The 15133-nt window shown below is 54.4% G+C and overlaps 1 protein-coding gene across 7 annotated transcripts; it reads right to left on the bottom strand.

Annotated features, from left to right (window-relative positions):
- Nucleotides 1-1531: 1531 nt before the first annotated feature.
- Pdyn (prodynorphin) lies at nucleotides 1532-14193 on the bottom strand. Of its 7 annotated transcripts, none has more exons than XM_040274915.2 (5): nucleotides 13437-14193; nucleotides 12621-12744; nucleotides 12104-12162; nucleotides 5315-5459; nucleotides 1532-3591 (listed from the first exon to the last, which is right to left on the bottom strand). In XM_040274915.2, exons 4-5 carry the CDS (start codon nucleotides 5441-5443, stop codon nucleotides 2983-2985), a joined length of 738 nt encoding a protein of 245 aa, XP_040130849.2. In that variant the 5' UTR covers nucleotides 5444-5459; nucleotides 12104-12162; nucleotides 12621-12744; nucleotides 13437-14193; the 3' UTR covers nucleotides 1532-2982. The 7 variants fall into 7 exon arrangements, with proteins under 7 accessions (XP_040130849.2, XP_021578897.2, XP_021578896.2 ...); XM_021723222.3 differs by having other exon boundaries at nucleotides 5315-5462; nucleotides 12621-12771; nucleotides 13437-14192; XM_021723221.3 differs by having other exon boundaries at nucleotides 5315-5462; nucleotides 13437-14192.
- Nucleotides 14194-15133: the final 940 nt, after the last annotated feature.

The following is a 15133-nucleotide window of genomic DNA, read 5'->3' as shown; positions in this document are numbered from 1 at the left end:
TAGGGAGATGCTTCCCCCACACCTGTTACCCCTTACCTGTGTATCCCGATTCTTTTCTTTAGAGCAATTACCACTATTTTTAATTCTATATTTATATTTTGTTGACTTCTTTATTTCTCTCTCCCCCACCAAGCGGTCAGTTCTGTAAGAGCAGAGAGGCCTGGGTTTTGTTTTCCTAGCAAAATGCTTACCACACACAGTAGGTCTGCAGCTTTGTGCCTTGAATGACTGAGACCTCCCTGCCCCTGTGTTTTCCACGAAGTTGTTCAGAAAGCCAGTGTCCAGATGGTCCCTGTGGGGTCTGTAACCATCTCGTCCCTTGCACGCTTGACCCATTTAAACACATCTCATCTGTACCCTGTAGTGAAGGATGTATTTTGTATTGTTGTTGTTGTTGTTGTTGTTGTTGTTTTGCGGTGCTGGGGATGGAGCCCAGCATGGCTCACGCATGTCAGGCAAGTGCTCTACCACTGAGCCAGGCTCCCCGCCCTAGGATGTCATTTTAGTACAGGACATTCTGCTAGCTTGTCACTCAAGCACACACACCCTCATTAGGAACATCTTTCTCTCTCTCTCCTTTCTTGGACTTTTCCAGCATAGAAAGCAGTTCCCTTCCCAACCCCCTCCTTGTGTTCTCTATTGTGTGGCTGCACACTGAGCTTTGCTGCTGTCCCTTAAGATAATGGAGGAAAGGAAACTCTCATTTTGGGGGCGAACTTTATGTGCTAGTGCCGCAGTCCGGCTGCAGCAGAATAACGGGAGGGGGGGGGGGTGACGAGCAACTTGTACATTGATACAGCAGGAGTGGGAGCCGTTTACTGTAGGACAGGAGCGGTATGTATACATTCCACACAACTTATCTTAATTAGCATAAACTAGATACAGCAGTCAACCAATAAGAAATCTCCACACTTAATGGCTCCCTGGCGTTACTTCACAAACCACTCCCTCTGGCAATATGCCAAGCGCCATCCAGACTTGTTTACAGACTCTAACATGCTAGGAGCTTTGCATATATGATGTCATTGAACTCTCACAGCCACTCGACAAAATTGGCACTTTAACCCTTTTTTTTTTTTTTTACATTTTTTTTTTTGGTTGTAGATGGACACAATATCTTTATTTTTATTTTGTTTATTTTTTTTAATGTGGTGCTGGGGATCGAACCCAGGGTCTCACTTGGGCGAGGCAAGTACTCTACACTGAGCCACAACCCCAGCCCTGTAACTCTTTATTTTTATAGAAGAGAGAAGTAAAGCCCAGAGAATCAATAATTTACTCAAAATTCAACTATCAAACTTAAGACTGTGGCACTCTGAAAATTTTGGCTCTATCATGCCACAGTTTGTTTTCAAACATGGCTGTATATGTGTGTGTGTATGTGTGTGATGAATGTGCACGTGTGTAAACTGTGTATGCATACATGATAGATATTCATTCCCTAGCATTCTTTTCTGCAAATGATCTTTTGTTCTCTCTGGGCCTTCGGCTCACGAGGGCCTGGTGCACACACACTCGCACACACAAATCATTAGCATCTATTATTTATTGTACTGGAGGAGAAGGAAATTACACAGGCCTATTAAAGGCAAAGCAAATTCCAAGTAAATTGCATAAATGGGATTTTTAAAAAGCACACAAAGTAACCCAAAAAAACAATCTGTACATTCCAAACACCGTGAGAGCCCCAGAGGCTGTGCATGAAGAGGTCTGCTCAGAAGCATCTTGTACAAATGACCCAAGCTTGAATCTGTTTTCTCTTCTGTCCAGCAGCATCTCCTGGACCCACAACCCAAACCTAGTGTCAGGGAGAGAGAGTGGGGGGACTGAAACCCAAGCACCAGGAAGTCTCTGCCTCTGATTCTGGGTTATTTGAATCAAGGGAACTCATTTGGCCTCAAACACCCCGTCATGTCTTTCCTCTTTCTGGTTTTATTTGGGGACACAGAGGAAGGAATCACCCAGGGAGTGGAGAAGGGCTTTCTCTTTCCAGGCTCTAACTCTGGACTCCCTCATCCAATGCCCGATGCATACGCTGGGCCAGATGGCTTGGACTCCTGGCAGCCAATTCATCTGCTCAAGAACATGGCTGTGCTTAACCCCATCCACTTGACTCTGCTTCAGTTCATCATGGGGGAAGGAGTGGGATACCAACCGGTTTAATTAGCTTAATGAGAGCTGAGGGAACCGGTCCACATTCTGAATTTGTTGCACAGAACAAATTGGTTTGCTCTGCTCCCTCCTTGATCATTTAAGAATTCAGAAGGAGAACAGATCTGGCCAAGGTACCACATGAATGGGACTTCCGGGAGCTCAGCTCCCAGAGAGATGCCTTTCCAAATCACAAGGGCTCAGAAGATGCAAATCAGACATTGAACCCTCTAAAAGACTGGACTCCCCCGTGGCAGAATTCCTGATCCAATGAAAGGCAAAACGTTTAATCTTTTCACCTAATGCTCAGTCTCCAAGGTGAGGTGCGCAAGGAGATTATTTGAGGTTTGAGCATACAAGGCTAGGATTTCTATTTATTTTTTTTTCCTTTTGCTTATTTTATGGTACATATGTATACTGCCTGCCTGGGGGGCATGCTTATTGGATTTTTTAGTTGTTGTTGTTTTCTGAGAGGGGCATGTAATCAGGAAAGTCTGGAGATCATAGATCCAAAGAACAAGTCCCTCTGGATTCCTGGAGTTGGGGGTGGGGGTCATAAGATCGGGGTGGAGGAATATCAAAAGCTGCTGGTGGTTGTAAAGGTCGAGGGGTCTGAGCCAAGCACTGTTGGAAGGGGGATCTCCATTTTTTTCTCGTCACTGACCCCAGGCAACTCCCACAGTCCCCAGCCGAAGGGAGGAAGGCTGCGCTTGGAGACTTTGTAGCCAGTGCTGAGCTGAGCTCGAGGGCGGGTGCGCGGGGAGGAGGAGCGCTTGCGCTCGGGGCGGGAAGGTGGCGGGGAAGCTCCGACTCGACTGCACAGAGAGGGGCTTACGCATCGGAGAGCTCGGCCGAGTAGGCAAAGGGGTCTTCCTGGGACCGAGTCACCACCTTGAACTGGCGCCGGAGGAAACCGCCATAACGCTTCTGGTTATCCCACTTGAGCTTGGGACGGATGCGCCGCAAGAAGCCCCCGTAGCGTTTGTACAAGTCCTCGTGGCCCGCCCTTCCCCCGTCGCCATCCCCCTCCCCGGCCACCTCGGAGCTCCTCTTGGGGTATTTGCGTAGAAAGCCCCCATAGCGCTTGACCTTGGCTTCCTCCTCATCCATGTCCAGCGCAGCAGCCTCCAGGGCGCCGTTGTTGGGCTGGGCACCCCCGGGCAGCTCGGATTCCGCTCCGTCCCCAAACCCACCAGGGAAACCCCTGAGCGTCTCCTTGGTCAGGGTGCCAGGGAGAAGTTGGCTTCTCTCCGCCTCCTTCAGGAAGGGCCCCAGGAGCTTGGCCAGCTCGCTGTAGGCCTCTTCCAAGGCTGCCTGGCCCTCCAGATCCTCCTGGCCCGCAAGCCCAAGGGTGGACGGGTTGAGAGAAGACAGGAAGCCCTGACATCTCCCCCACTCCTCCGAGGGCAGCAGGGCGTCCTGGCATTCCAGAGAGCAAACCTGCAAAAGACCCCGGAGACCACAGTGGTAAGGTCACCCGCATCCAACTCTCAGTGATTTTATTTTAATATATTGGTACTGGGGAGGACAGAACCAAAGGGCGCTTAACCACTGAGCTACATTCCCAGCCCTTTTTATTCTTGATTTTGACCCAGGATCTCATTAAATTTCCGAGGCCAGCCTTGACATTGCAATCCTCCTGCTTCAGCCTCCTGAGTCGCTGGGAATACAGGCGTGCAGCACTGTGCCCGGCCCTAATAAATTATCAAAACACATGCTCTGAACTTAGCAAGGCCCTGTCTCTAAATGAAATATAAAAAAGGATTGGGAGCAGGGCAAGGTGGCACACACCTGTAATCCCAGCAGATAGGGGCGGGCTGAGGCAGGAGGACCACAGTTCAAAGCCAGCCTCAGCAACTTAGCAAGGCACTAAGCAACTCAGTGAGACCCTGTCTCTAAATAAAATACAAAAAAAGGGCTGGGGGTGTGGCTCAGTGGTTAAGCACACCTGAGTTCAATCCCTGGTGTGCCACACACACACCCACACCCCCCCCACACACACACACACAAACCCACACAAACCTACATGCTCTGCCCCACCCTGGAGCCCCTTTTCCAATATCTGAAAAAAATAAAAATGAGTGGCTTTGGCTAAGCACTTGGCCACCCATTTTAATGCTCCCAATGATGCATAAAGGTAGATGCCTTTTGTGTCCCTGTGAAAGAAAACAGACTTGGAGAGTTGAGACAGCTTTCCCAAGGACACGTGCCTACAGGGGGCAATGCCAAAATTGGACTCAAATTGATCAAAATCGATCTTCCCACGGAGCTCTGCGTGCTCCTCCAGAGGGAGAAGATAGTTCTCCTAACACTCTCAGGGTGTGAAGGATGCTGAGAACACTGGACAGACGCGGAGCAGGGCAGCATGCTGCAAAGAGCACGTGTGAGGGGTCTCAGAGGCTTCATCAAGAGTGGAGTTGGGGGACACAGTATCTGCCTCATGGTGGGGGAGGGGTGACTATGAGGATGACCGCAGTGGTTGATGCTGCCACGTGAGCCCTGGCAATCTAACGCCACAAGTCCTCAGGCTTTACCATCTGAGACTGTCTGGGCTCACAGAATTACCCCCCTTTTGCAGAAAAGGAAACTGAGGCTCCAAGAGAGGTTTCCAGAGCCAGAGAGCCAGGAAGGGACACCCTGGGCACCTCTCCCCCAGGCTACCTGCCATGGTGGGCGAGGCACTGGGGAGAGTCTGCAGAGTAAAGGCCCCAAGCCTGGCTGAGAGATGCCGAGACCCAGAAGAGGAAGCAAAGTTTGGAGCCTGCCACACAGATCCCAGCTGTTAGGGGTGGTGGAGACAGCTCTTTTCATGAGAGTGGCTGGATTTAGAGGTGGCCATCAGCCAGGGGCTGGGGGGGAGCAGCCCTGGAAAGGGAATGTAGATCTGCTGACTGCGAAGTCAGCGCCTCATGATTGACAGACACCCTCCCTGTTGCCAGGCGTCCAGCTCCCTGGGAACCTGAATCTCTGTTGGGCCAGAGGGAGCCCATGGCGGTGAGGTCTGGGGTGTGGATGGGAGCTGGGAGACAGTGGCCCCTGGTGCCTCGCCTTGTCCAAGGACAAGCCCTGCACAAGGTTATGAGTACCGCGAGGGCACAGCTGGCCTGGGACCTCCCCTCCCTGGGCTCCACACTCAGAAGGGCCTGGGCATCAGGAAGCCTACCAGGGGGTTGACGGGTTTGGGTCCATCCTGGGTCTTCACGGCACACCAGGCGCAGTGGGACAGGCAGTCTGCCGCGGCAGAGGGGAGAGCGAGGAGGCACGCGGCCATCACCAACTCTGGCCACCCCATTCTCTTGTGTCTCTTCCTGCTGGGAAGGAAGAAGGCGAGGGTGATGAAATCCAATCACCTGGTTCCAGGTGATCAATGCAAGCAATTGACAAGTGCTGAGTGCCTGCTGTATGCTAACACTTCAGCTCTAAGCACCAACTGTAATTCCCTTGATGACATTTCAGGCTCCGTCCCACAAAGGCACAAGCTGTTCCCTCCGCCTTCTGCCAGAAAACCCTTCCTCTCCTCTTCTGTTACCTGTCACTTAGATCCTAGACCAGACATCACCTCTTCTGGGCAGCTTTCCCAGGCTAAATGAGATGCTCATCTTTCCTATTCTCCCAATAATTTGCATCTCTTCCATGAAAACAATGTACTACTTGATAATTAGCTGTGTGAGCCTTCAGAGTCTGGTTCCACAAAGGCAGTAACCGTGTCTTCTCTGTAATACTTGTTCTGTGTTCCTCAAACAGGCCAAGCTTGCTCCTGCCTCAGGGCCTTTGCACTTTCTGCTTCTCTGTCTGCAGTACTGTGACCTCAGATTTTCATAAGATTCCCTCTTTTGCATGTTGAATGAGTTCAGTGTGGCATGGCCAGAGAGGCATTTGCTGATCCCTGTGTCAGCTTCCTCCATTTCCCACGTCATCTGCTTTGATTCCGTTACACCCATGGTCTTCCCTATTTATTTGATATTTGTTCACTTGGTGGTGGTGCTTTGTTAGGCTCGGGCACGCTCCCCCTCTAGAATGTGCACCTCCAGGGACACAGATCGTACCCAGTTTCTTCTGTGCTATATCCTGGCACCTGAAAACCCTGGCCAGCACATAATAGGCCTTCAATAAATACTCCCCCGACGAAGTGCTGCTTCACCAACAGCTGTTAAAACCCACCCCTTTCAGCCAACTCTTTCTATAATCCCAAAGTGAAGACTCAAAGCCATTCAAATGGGCACGCAGTGCAATTCTGTCCTGTGTGCTCAGGTGTTTGGGGGTGCAAAGATCCCATCTCATGAGCCCCAGAACCCCTTGCAGTAGCCTGAAGTGGGATCCAGTCCCCATTTACTGAGCCCTGCCACCCTGGGCCCTCGCCCCATCACCTCATCCCACTCCTCACTGTGAGACAGGCACTTGTGATGCACAGAGCCACCCCCACGTGCCGCCTGCTGGGGTGAAGCTGGGGTGCAAGGCCAGCCCACGTAGTGTGGCCAGGTCTAGAGCAACTTTCACTCACTGACAGTGGGGCCCTCGTGAGACCCGGGGCTGGCTGCCCGCGCAGCACCCCTGACCTGTGTGTTGAAATCAGCCCATCACCAGCTGAGAAGTGGTCCTGGAGAGACTGGAAGGCTCTCTCAAGATCACACAGGGGTTCAGGGTGGGTCCCATCTGCTCCCGGAACGGGGACGCCCAGAATGGGAGACTCAAGGAAGTGGACTTGTGTCCACCTGCGTCTGCCTCCTGTCCCCGGGCTTCTCTATCAGCAGCTGAGCGGATTAGGGTTCCGGGTGAGCGAGCCGCACCATTTATATGGAGTCACAAACAGGTGGCTCACACTTTCTCGGATGGCAGCCACGGCTGGTGTGACACGGAGCCCCGGCCACCCGTGACGTCCTGGCTGGCGGCTTCCCGCTCTGTTTTGGGGTGTTTTGGGGGTGTAAAGATCCCATCTCATGAGCCCCAGAACCCCATGCTGTAGCCTGAAGTGGGATCCAGTCTCCATTTACTGAGCCCTGCCACCCTGGGCCCTCACCCCATCACCTCATCCCACTCGTCACTGTGAGACAGGCACTTGTGATGCACACAGCCACCCCCACGTCATAGGCAGCCCCATGTCAATCTCGTGGGAATCTTGTCTCTCTCTCTCTCTCTCTCTCTCTCTCTCTCTCTCTCTCTCTCTCTGCTTCTCTGAGCCACACAGCTGTTCCCCTGCGCCCTTCCGCCACCAAGGCCACATCCACAAAGGCCCAGAAACCATGGCGCCCGCTGACCCTGGGCTGAAACCTCGGAACCCAGGAGCCGAAGTAAACTTCCCCTCCCCTCAGTCTTCCCAAGTGTTTTGTCACCGTGATGAAAAGCTGAGGAACAGAGACAGGTCGCTCTGTGCGACCTCAGGGCTTAGGTCGTACACAGGCAGACTCATGGCGTGAGCCTGGGTCACACCCACCCGACAGGTGAGGGAGCCTGCCCAGACTCAGAGCCAGGAGGGGCTCCAGAGCGAGAGACGCACCCAGGCAGTCCAGCTCCAGAGCTCTCCTTCTGGGCCGGTGGGTACTGCCCAGGCCCCTAGGTCCACCCCACGCAGCCTCCAAGCCTCCCCTCTGGGAGTCCGCAGCAGCCTCCCCCTGGTTCTGGAGCAGCCTCCAATCTTGTCCTCTTAGACACACTTCGCAGGGCACTAGAGGGCTTCCCTGATCCAGAGGCAACATTTTCGAGGTGCTCACTGTGAGCTGGGCCCAAGCTCAGTCCTGCGTGGATCTTCGGGAAGGGGTCCTCGTGATGAGCCATAACTGGACTAGCGTTCTCCCCATTTTCCAGATGAGGAAATGGAGGCCCAGAGAGGTTGTTTCATCTATCCAGGGCCTCCCAGCAGGTACACAGCACCCTCACAGACTGGCATGAGCTCTTGACCCAATGACCAATTCCCTACCCGTGCCACCAATGCCCCTGCGCTGCTCCCCCAAACCTTTGCAACACCCCCGATTTCTTCTCCCTGGAAGCTTCTCTCACCCCACCCACCCTGCTGACCACCTCAGGCCTGGCTAAGTCCTACTCCCCCTTCAGATTCAGGCTCCACTGCTTCCCACCTGGATTAGGCCCCTCCTCTGGGCTCCCACAGCCACCTGTGCTGGCCCTGTCCCATCATCACCTCTGGGCTTTCAAGTCCACTGCTGGGGGCACTTTGTAAGTGCAAAGTTGAGTGGGGGGCGGGGGTTGAGGATGGCAAGGAGACCAGGGTAGAGGAAGGGCAGAGTCGGGGAGATGGAGGTTGGAAAAGTGGAGGGGTGGAAAGTGAACGAACTCGGCAAGTGCCAGGGGTGACATCCAGCCAAGGACCTGGCGGGGGCCATGCTCAGCCCACCAACCAAGGGGGGGCCCCTCTTGCAGGTGGGTGGACCGGGGGGCTCACCAAGAAAAATCCTGGCCTCTGGGCCGTCCCTGAAGCGTGTCCTCGGCCACCACCTCACCGCTCAGCCACAGTCCAGTAGGGAGTCACGGGCTGATGGGAGGAGAGGGGTGACTGTCCCCTAACAAGCAGCAAAGGACACTGGGGACTTGCCCACCTCCGTGATCCCACCAGCCAGTGCCTCTGTGGATGGACGCGTCCTGCTGGGCCTGTCCTCACCCAGTGCCCAGCCTCGTGAGGACTCTGTTTCCAGGGCTGCTCTCATGCTGATTGCTGAAGCAAGGATCGCGTGGCCCAGAAACCAGAAATATGTCCCCCCTGTTCCTGGACACATAAAGTGTGTGACCCCGCTGCCTTAAGCTGATCACCGCGTTGTGGTTCTGATGGTCTTTGGGGTCATTTTCTTGGGCCCCCCGGCATTTGCACATATTACCCAGTGATAGGCCCTGCCCTATGCCTCGTTAGTGTGGGCAGCCCCTGGGCAGCTCCTGCCGGGAGGTCAGCACACTGCACCTCCCCCACCATGAGTTCACAGCCCTTTCCGGTCACTCCTGCTGCTGTCCCGGCCAGAACAGAGAGGACCTGGGCCGCTCACCTGAGGTCTTTCCTTTTCCTTAGGAGAGAACGACATGGGCTGTGGGGTCAGAGAGACCCAGTGCCCTCTCTGTGACAAACCCCAGTCTTCTCATCTGCAAATGGGGGTGGGGGGTACCAGCTCCCCACAGTGTCCCCTGAGACGGCAGCCTTTAAAGGGCCCTCACACGGGGACCCTCTTTTCCCCCAGGGCCCGGAGTTCCTTGTAAGAGGACGGGTCTTCTGGCCTCTCCCCTCCTCGGTGATATTTCTACACGGGAGTCAGCCGTGGGCTCAGAGGAGCAGCAAGCATTTTTATTAAAAAAGCCAGCACGGAATAATAATGGCTTGATTTAACGTCGCAATTATCTCTCTGAGCACTTTATCGCATATGATTATCCCTATTTGATAGAAGAGGAAATGGGAAAAGGTAGAAATGAAGTCACTTGTTTAAGGTCACATCATGAGTCAGGAGGGAAGTGGAGACAGAGCTGAGGCTCCCACACTGGCTGCAACTCCCCGGAGGGGCTGGCAGTGTCTCGGTGGTCCCCCAGGGACAGCCACCCTGCGGGCCAGCGCGACTGGGCCACTGCCATGTCCCAGGCCCCCTGCATGCCAGATGGACCCCGCGGGTCAGGGACTAATATTATAGCTCAAGGTCTAGGGGCCAGTGCGGGTCCTGACGCAGTCCCTCCAAGGTCCCAGAGCACCCAGTAGCAGGGATGGAACTGGTCCAGGGCACCTTCCTTAGCGCGCCAAGCTCTTTGCTAACATTTTATCTCAATTATTTCATTTTTGCCTCCAGTGGATGGGGTGCAGTTAGCCCCATATCCTAGGAAAAGAGAGGCTCAGAGAAGGGAAAGGATTCAGCCAAGGCCCAGAAACCAGGGAACAGCAGAACGAGGCAGAAGCACCCCAAGAAGTCACAGAGGCTCAGATCCACAGGAAGGTCTTCCTGATACCTGCCAAGCTCCACATTCCTCAAGATGAAACCATTTCAGGAGATTTTACTTCAACGTCAAATAGAAAGTGCATCTTTGTGGGTCTGCAAGGGGGCAGGCAAAGATGGACCCCAGACAGAGAAACTGTGTCCTTATTAGGCGTTTGGGTCATTGACCCGATGGATGACCGACTAGCAGGGACGGGGCCCAGGTTCTGCACGGAAAGCAAAACCACCGCCTCCTCGTGCAGCAACCCTCAAACCACAGGACGCAGGACCAGGGTCTCAGGTCGTCAAGGGTCGGACACATTTTGCTGTACAGAAGCCAAAGATAACGGCGTCCCTGACGCTGTGGTCAGGGTGCGATCACCAGCTGCAGGGTAAAGGGTGCTTTTGCAATGGCAGGATCTCTGTGGAACCCTCACCCTTTTGTCATTTGCGCCATTAAGTGCTGGTGAGAAAGGCAAAGGAGGGCCACCAGGGAGATGAGGAGAGACGGAGGGAGGCGGAGAATAGAGACAGACACAGAGAGGGGGGGGGGCAAAAGAGTGACGTCCATGGGGCTCACACAGCCAAGATCTAAAGACGCCTAGAAGGGCAGAGAGAGGGGCAGCCGACCAGGACAGCAAATGAGGATGAGAGAAAGGGGGGGAGGCTGCCTGAAGGGGAGGAGGGAGGTGACGGAACCAGGGACAGGGAGAGGGCGGGCAGGAAGCCGACTTTGAATCAGGAGGCTGGCCCCCGTGGGAGCCACAGATGCCCGTAACTCCCCCCAGTCCTTTCCCCAAAGAGGCCAGAGACCCAGCCACATAGTAACTGCTCAGTAAACACCCATCGAACTAAATTGAATCGCCCAGGAATAAGACAGGGGGCAAGGACAGATCCAGCCACTGCATGGACAAATAGTCCCTGGTGAATACGTCGGCAGCTTGTGGTCAACCGCTCTGGTCCGCAGAGTGCGCTGGTGGACTGAGGGAGGAGCCCCGGCGCCTGGCCCCCAGCCTTTGTGCCTCCTTGGAGAGCCTCAGCGGAGACTGGAGGTCCAGCATCAGAGGACCCCATCACGAGGGGCTGACCTGGATCCACCTGGCTGCCCCGGGCCGATGCTCACTGGCCAGCTCTGCCTCACAGAGACCCTCTGAGATTAATCCCCCTCTTCTAGGCTGCAATGAGAACTCTGAGGGGGGGCGGCCTGGGGACCACACTCTCTCAGGACGGCGCTGACATCAAACCAGTGGGTATTGATCCTTTGCAGAATGATGGATGGGGACTAATAAATACAGCGATTGTATAAGAATAACCCAGGGAGGAGGGCATGGGGCGGGCGGGGAGGATCGATCGGGAGGAGACCTGGTGGCCCAGATGCCGTGGATGGAGAAATGAGGTCCTCTGTTGAGGTGGACAGGAAAAGAAATGCAGGTGTTCGATCCGGTTTCCATCCAGAGCAGGATGGAAGGGGAAGGTGGAGGAGATGATGAAAGATGGAGGGGGAGGTCCAACCCTGCCATTTTAAAACTGAAGGCTCAAAGGGACTTGGCAGCATTTATTGAGTATCTACTGAATGCTGGGTGTATTCCAGTCTCCCAGTTATTGGGGCCTCACAATAACCTCAGGGAGTGAATAGTATTCTGATCCTGGTTGTCTAGGTGAGGAAGTTAAGACTCAGAGAAGGACAGCTACTGTCCCAAAGTCACACAGCCAATGAGGGGTGGGAGCTGGAGCTCGAACCCAGCACTGTCTCGGCTGTTGTCATTTAGATGCTCTATTATGGGAAATCCCTGGCTCTCAGGAGTTTCAAGAAACTGATGACCAATTCCTCAAACAGCCCAGAACCATTCCTCTGCCCGTTCCCCTGTCAACCTGTCAAAACAGACTGGGTCCCACCACTCGGCCTCAGGAACCATCAAGACATCCCACTCCCAGCTGCCGGTGGAGACAGTGGAGACCAGGGATGTGCCTGCCCCCGTCACACCCAGCGCCAGCGGGGCAAAGCCGTGGGCTGGGAATCGTGTGGGTAAATGCAAACCTCCCCCGGCAGCGCCACTCACCCGGCTGGGGCTGCTGCAGGAGCTCCCCCCGCAGATCTCAAAGCCGGGAGGTGAATGACCTGGGAAAACAGAACAAAAGGCAAGGTGGGGTGGGCCTGGGGGGCGAAGGTGAGGGGGAGGAGGGGGAGGGTGCCCGCAGAGGGGTGGGGCACGTGGAGGCGAGGCCCCCGGGAGCACAGGAGCATTGACGTGGGGAGAGGCTTTGCAATGATCTCGACAGCGATGCCTGTCAAATCAGAAAGACAAGCCTGGTGTATTTCACCAGAAAGATGGTAACAAGGACTTTCAGTCTGTGGGAGGGGAACTGAAATCAGATCCAATAACCCAAAGAGCTTGTTTCCCCCTGGGAAGCTTGGAGGCTTAATTAAGGCGTGTTTGTAAAGCTTGGGAGATTCTCAGAAAAAGACACTCAGGGAAGAGTAAGAGCTGGCAGAATTGTCTATGCAGCCTTGAAGTTATCAACTGGCTTTGTTTCCTTTCTTTCTTTCTTTTTTTAAATTTCTTTCCTGAAACTCACCGCTCTTTGCCAGAGTCCAACTTCCAGATTCTATAGGACTTCCTTTGAATGTGGGTATCTTCACCAGAGAGCAAGTGGCTTTGATTTTGGAGCTACCGCCCCGGCCTAACTCAGCTGCCTCCGGCTGTAATTTACATGAAAGCAACAAGTCCTTTCAAAGTAAAATAGACACGAAAAACCCTGCTCAGCCTGGGTTTCCGGGCATCTTGTCATCGCCCCCCCTCCACACACACACACACACACACACACACAACTCCCTCCAACAAAACAACCCCAAACTTCATTCCGTGTAAAACTACGTCAAAGGAAGCTGCTCACATCAGCACCTTATCAGCAATTAAAAGCCATCAGAAAAGACGGCCAGGGCTGAACTTGGTGGTAGCACTGATGTACATGATACATGGTAAATGCCAGCGCCCTGAGTCTTATTAATGTCCCCCAGCCCTTGTTCTCTAAGTCCAGCGAGGATCGCTGACCTTTAAAATCACCCTGATTAGCGAAACCTTTCTTGTCCTCCAGCGAGGGGCAACCCGTTTTCCCCCCCGCACCCCGGAAATTGGCGTGGGAAACTCTGTGTGGCAGACAACTACCTGTGTCAGGCAGGACTGTTCAGGGAAAGGGAGACACCGAAGTGCAGCCAGCCCCTCTCCAGTCTGGCTTGAGTAAACTGGCCTCAAAACTGTAACTCCCTTTCCAGACAATCAGCCCCAAATCCGCCACCCCCAGCCCAAGCCCCTACCCTCTCCAGCTGCAGAGGACCAGAGGGACCCAAATAAAACCAAGAGCAGGAATTCCAGCACTGCTTCCGGAACTCACCTGTGTGCTGCTTTGTTCCTGGGCGGCTTCTGGGGCAGCAGGTGGTGTGGTGGTGGCAGGTGGCTGGTCCCAGATTCAGGGGCTGTCCGGACTCCACCTCAGAGGTGCCAAGGAGGCAGCTGTGAGCCCCTTCCAATGGCAGTCTGGTGCCTCGTCCCCCCCCTTTTATGGACTAGAGCCTCCCCCTGTCGCTCAGTCCTCGCTGAGCACAGGCTGCTGGGAGCCAATGGGGAAGTGGCTCAGAGCAGTCAAGAGCTCAGGCCCCCAGGCCCTTCCACTCAACTCCCGGCCGACACAATAGCTTCTCTTTCCGAGATGTGGAGGAGGAAGCAGCCGGGTTGGGGGGTGGGGGTGGATTCTGGGTGTAGTGCTGTTTGTCACTTGAAATCCGGCCACTTCAGCGTTGGAAGCGTTTCCAGGAGAGTGTCACAGGAAAAAAAAAAAGAGACAGAGGTAGGGGAAGACAGAGACAGAAAGAGTTAGAGAAAAGACAGACCGGGAAAGAGAGGGAGAGAGCCAAGCAGAGACCCACAGCCAGGCGGGTACAGAGACAGATGGAGAGACAGAGAAACAGCAAAATAGAACTGGAAACAGAGAGAGAGAGAGAGAGAGACCTGGGAGCCTGGCAGACAACACTGGGGAGATAGAGAGAGACCAAGATACCCAGGGGATGGGATGGGGACACACAGAGGCACAGGTGGAAACAGAGAGGGATGCAAACACAGGGTGGAGGGACCAACTGGGGTGCAGAAGCCGAGAGCATCCTGATAATGAAGAGGGAGGGATGGGAAGAGCAGAGGAAGCCGGCAGACACGTGTGTCGCCCTGTGTCGGTGCCGTGGCAGCGCCGTGCCGGCTGTGGCATGCGTGTGCTGGAATGTTTTTGTGTGCACATGTTGCCTGCAAATGCCAGTTGACTCCGGTACATGCCCGAGCCCGTGCCAGGCACACTACCCCTGGCAGAAGCTGTCATTCCCGCAGCCAGAAGCTGGGGTTGAGCTTTCTCTGGCAGAGGTGCAAAAGGCGTCCCGCGAATCCCCCTCAAAATGTGGCTTCGATGTGCCTTTGCACGCGCTCCCTGTGGGCGGTGGAGGGCACACCCACCTTGTGTCCCCTCGGCCTGGCCAGAACACAGAGGGACTCGGAGTTTGGAAGGAAACGTGTTCCTCTTCTCAAGTCAACGGCACATGAGTGGTCTGGGGGGAGGTTGGCGGGGCTGCCCAGTCTGTGGGCACCTATGCTGCACCCGGCAGTGAGCTAAAGTTGTTGCGTTCCATCCTCGTGACCTGGCCAGAGAGGCAACGGCCTTCCCATCATGCAGAAGAAGAAAGACTTGAAAAGCAGACTTGAGAGCTGAGAAACTTGCCCAAGAACAAACACACAGCAAGTCAGTCCCCAAGTGAGCATTGATAACCAGGCCCCAGCTGGGCATGCCCGTCTGTCAGCCCAGCGGCTCTGGAGGCTGAGGCAGGAGGATCGCAGGTTCAAGGCCAGCCTCAATAACTTAGCAAGTCTCTAAGCAACTTAGCAAGATCCTGTCTCAAAAACAAAACAAAACAAAAACCTCTGGGGATATGGCTCCGTTGTTAAGCACCCCTGGGTTCAATCCCTGGTTCAAAAACAAACACCCAAGCCCCCAAGTCCTGCTTCCTTCTCTACCTGTCCCTGGGCTGGAAGGTTAGAACCTGCTCACTCTGA

Source organism: Ictidomys tridecemlineatus, chromosome 5 (assembly GCF_052094955.1).
Source record: "Ictidomys tridecemlineatus isolate mIctTri1 chromosome 5, mIctTri1.hap1, whole genome shotgun sequence".
In the NCBI taxonomy this organism is placed as follows: domain Eukaryota; kingdom Metazoa; phylum Chordata; class Mammalia; order Rodentia; family Sciuridae; genus Ictidomys; species Ictidomys tridecemlineatus.
The sequence above is the reverse complement of the archived record's forward strand: the minus strand, read 5'-3'. Positions and strand labels throughout refer to the sequence as shown.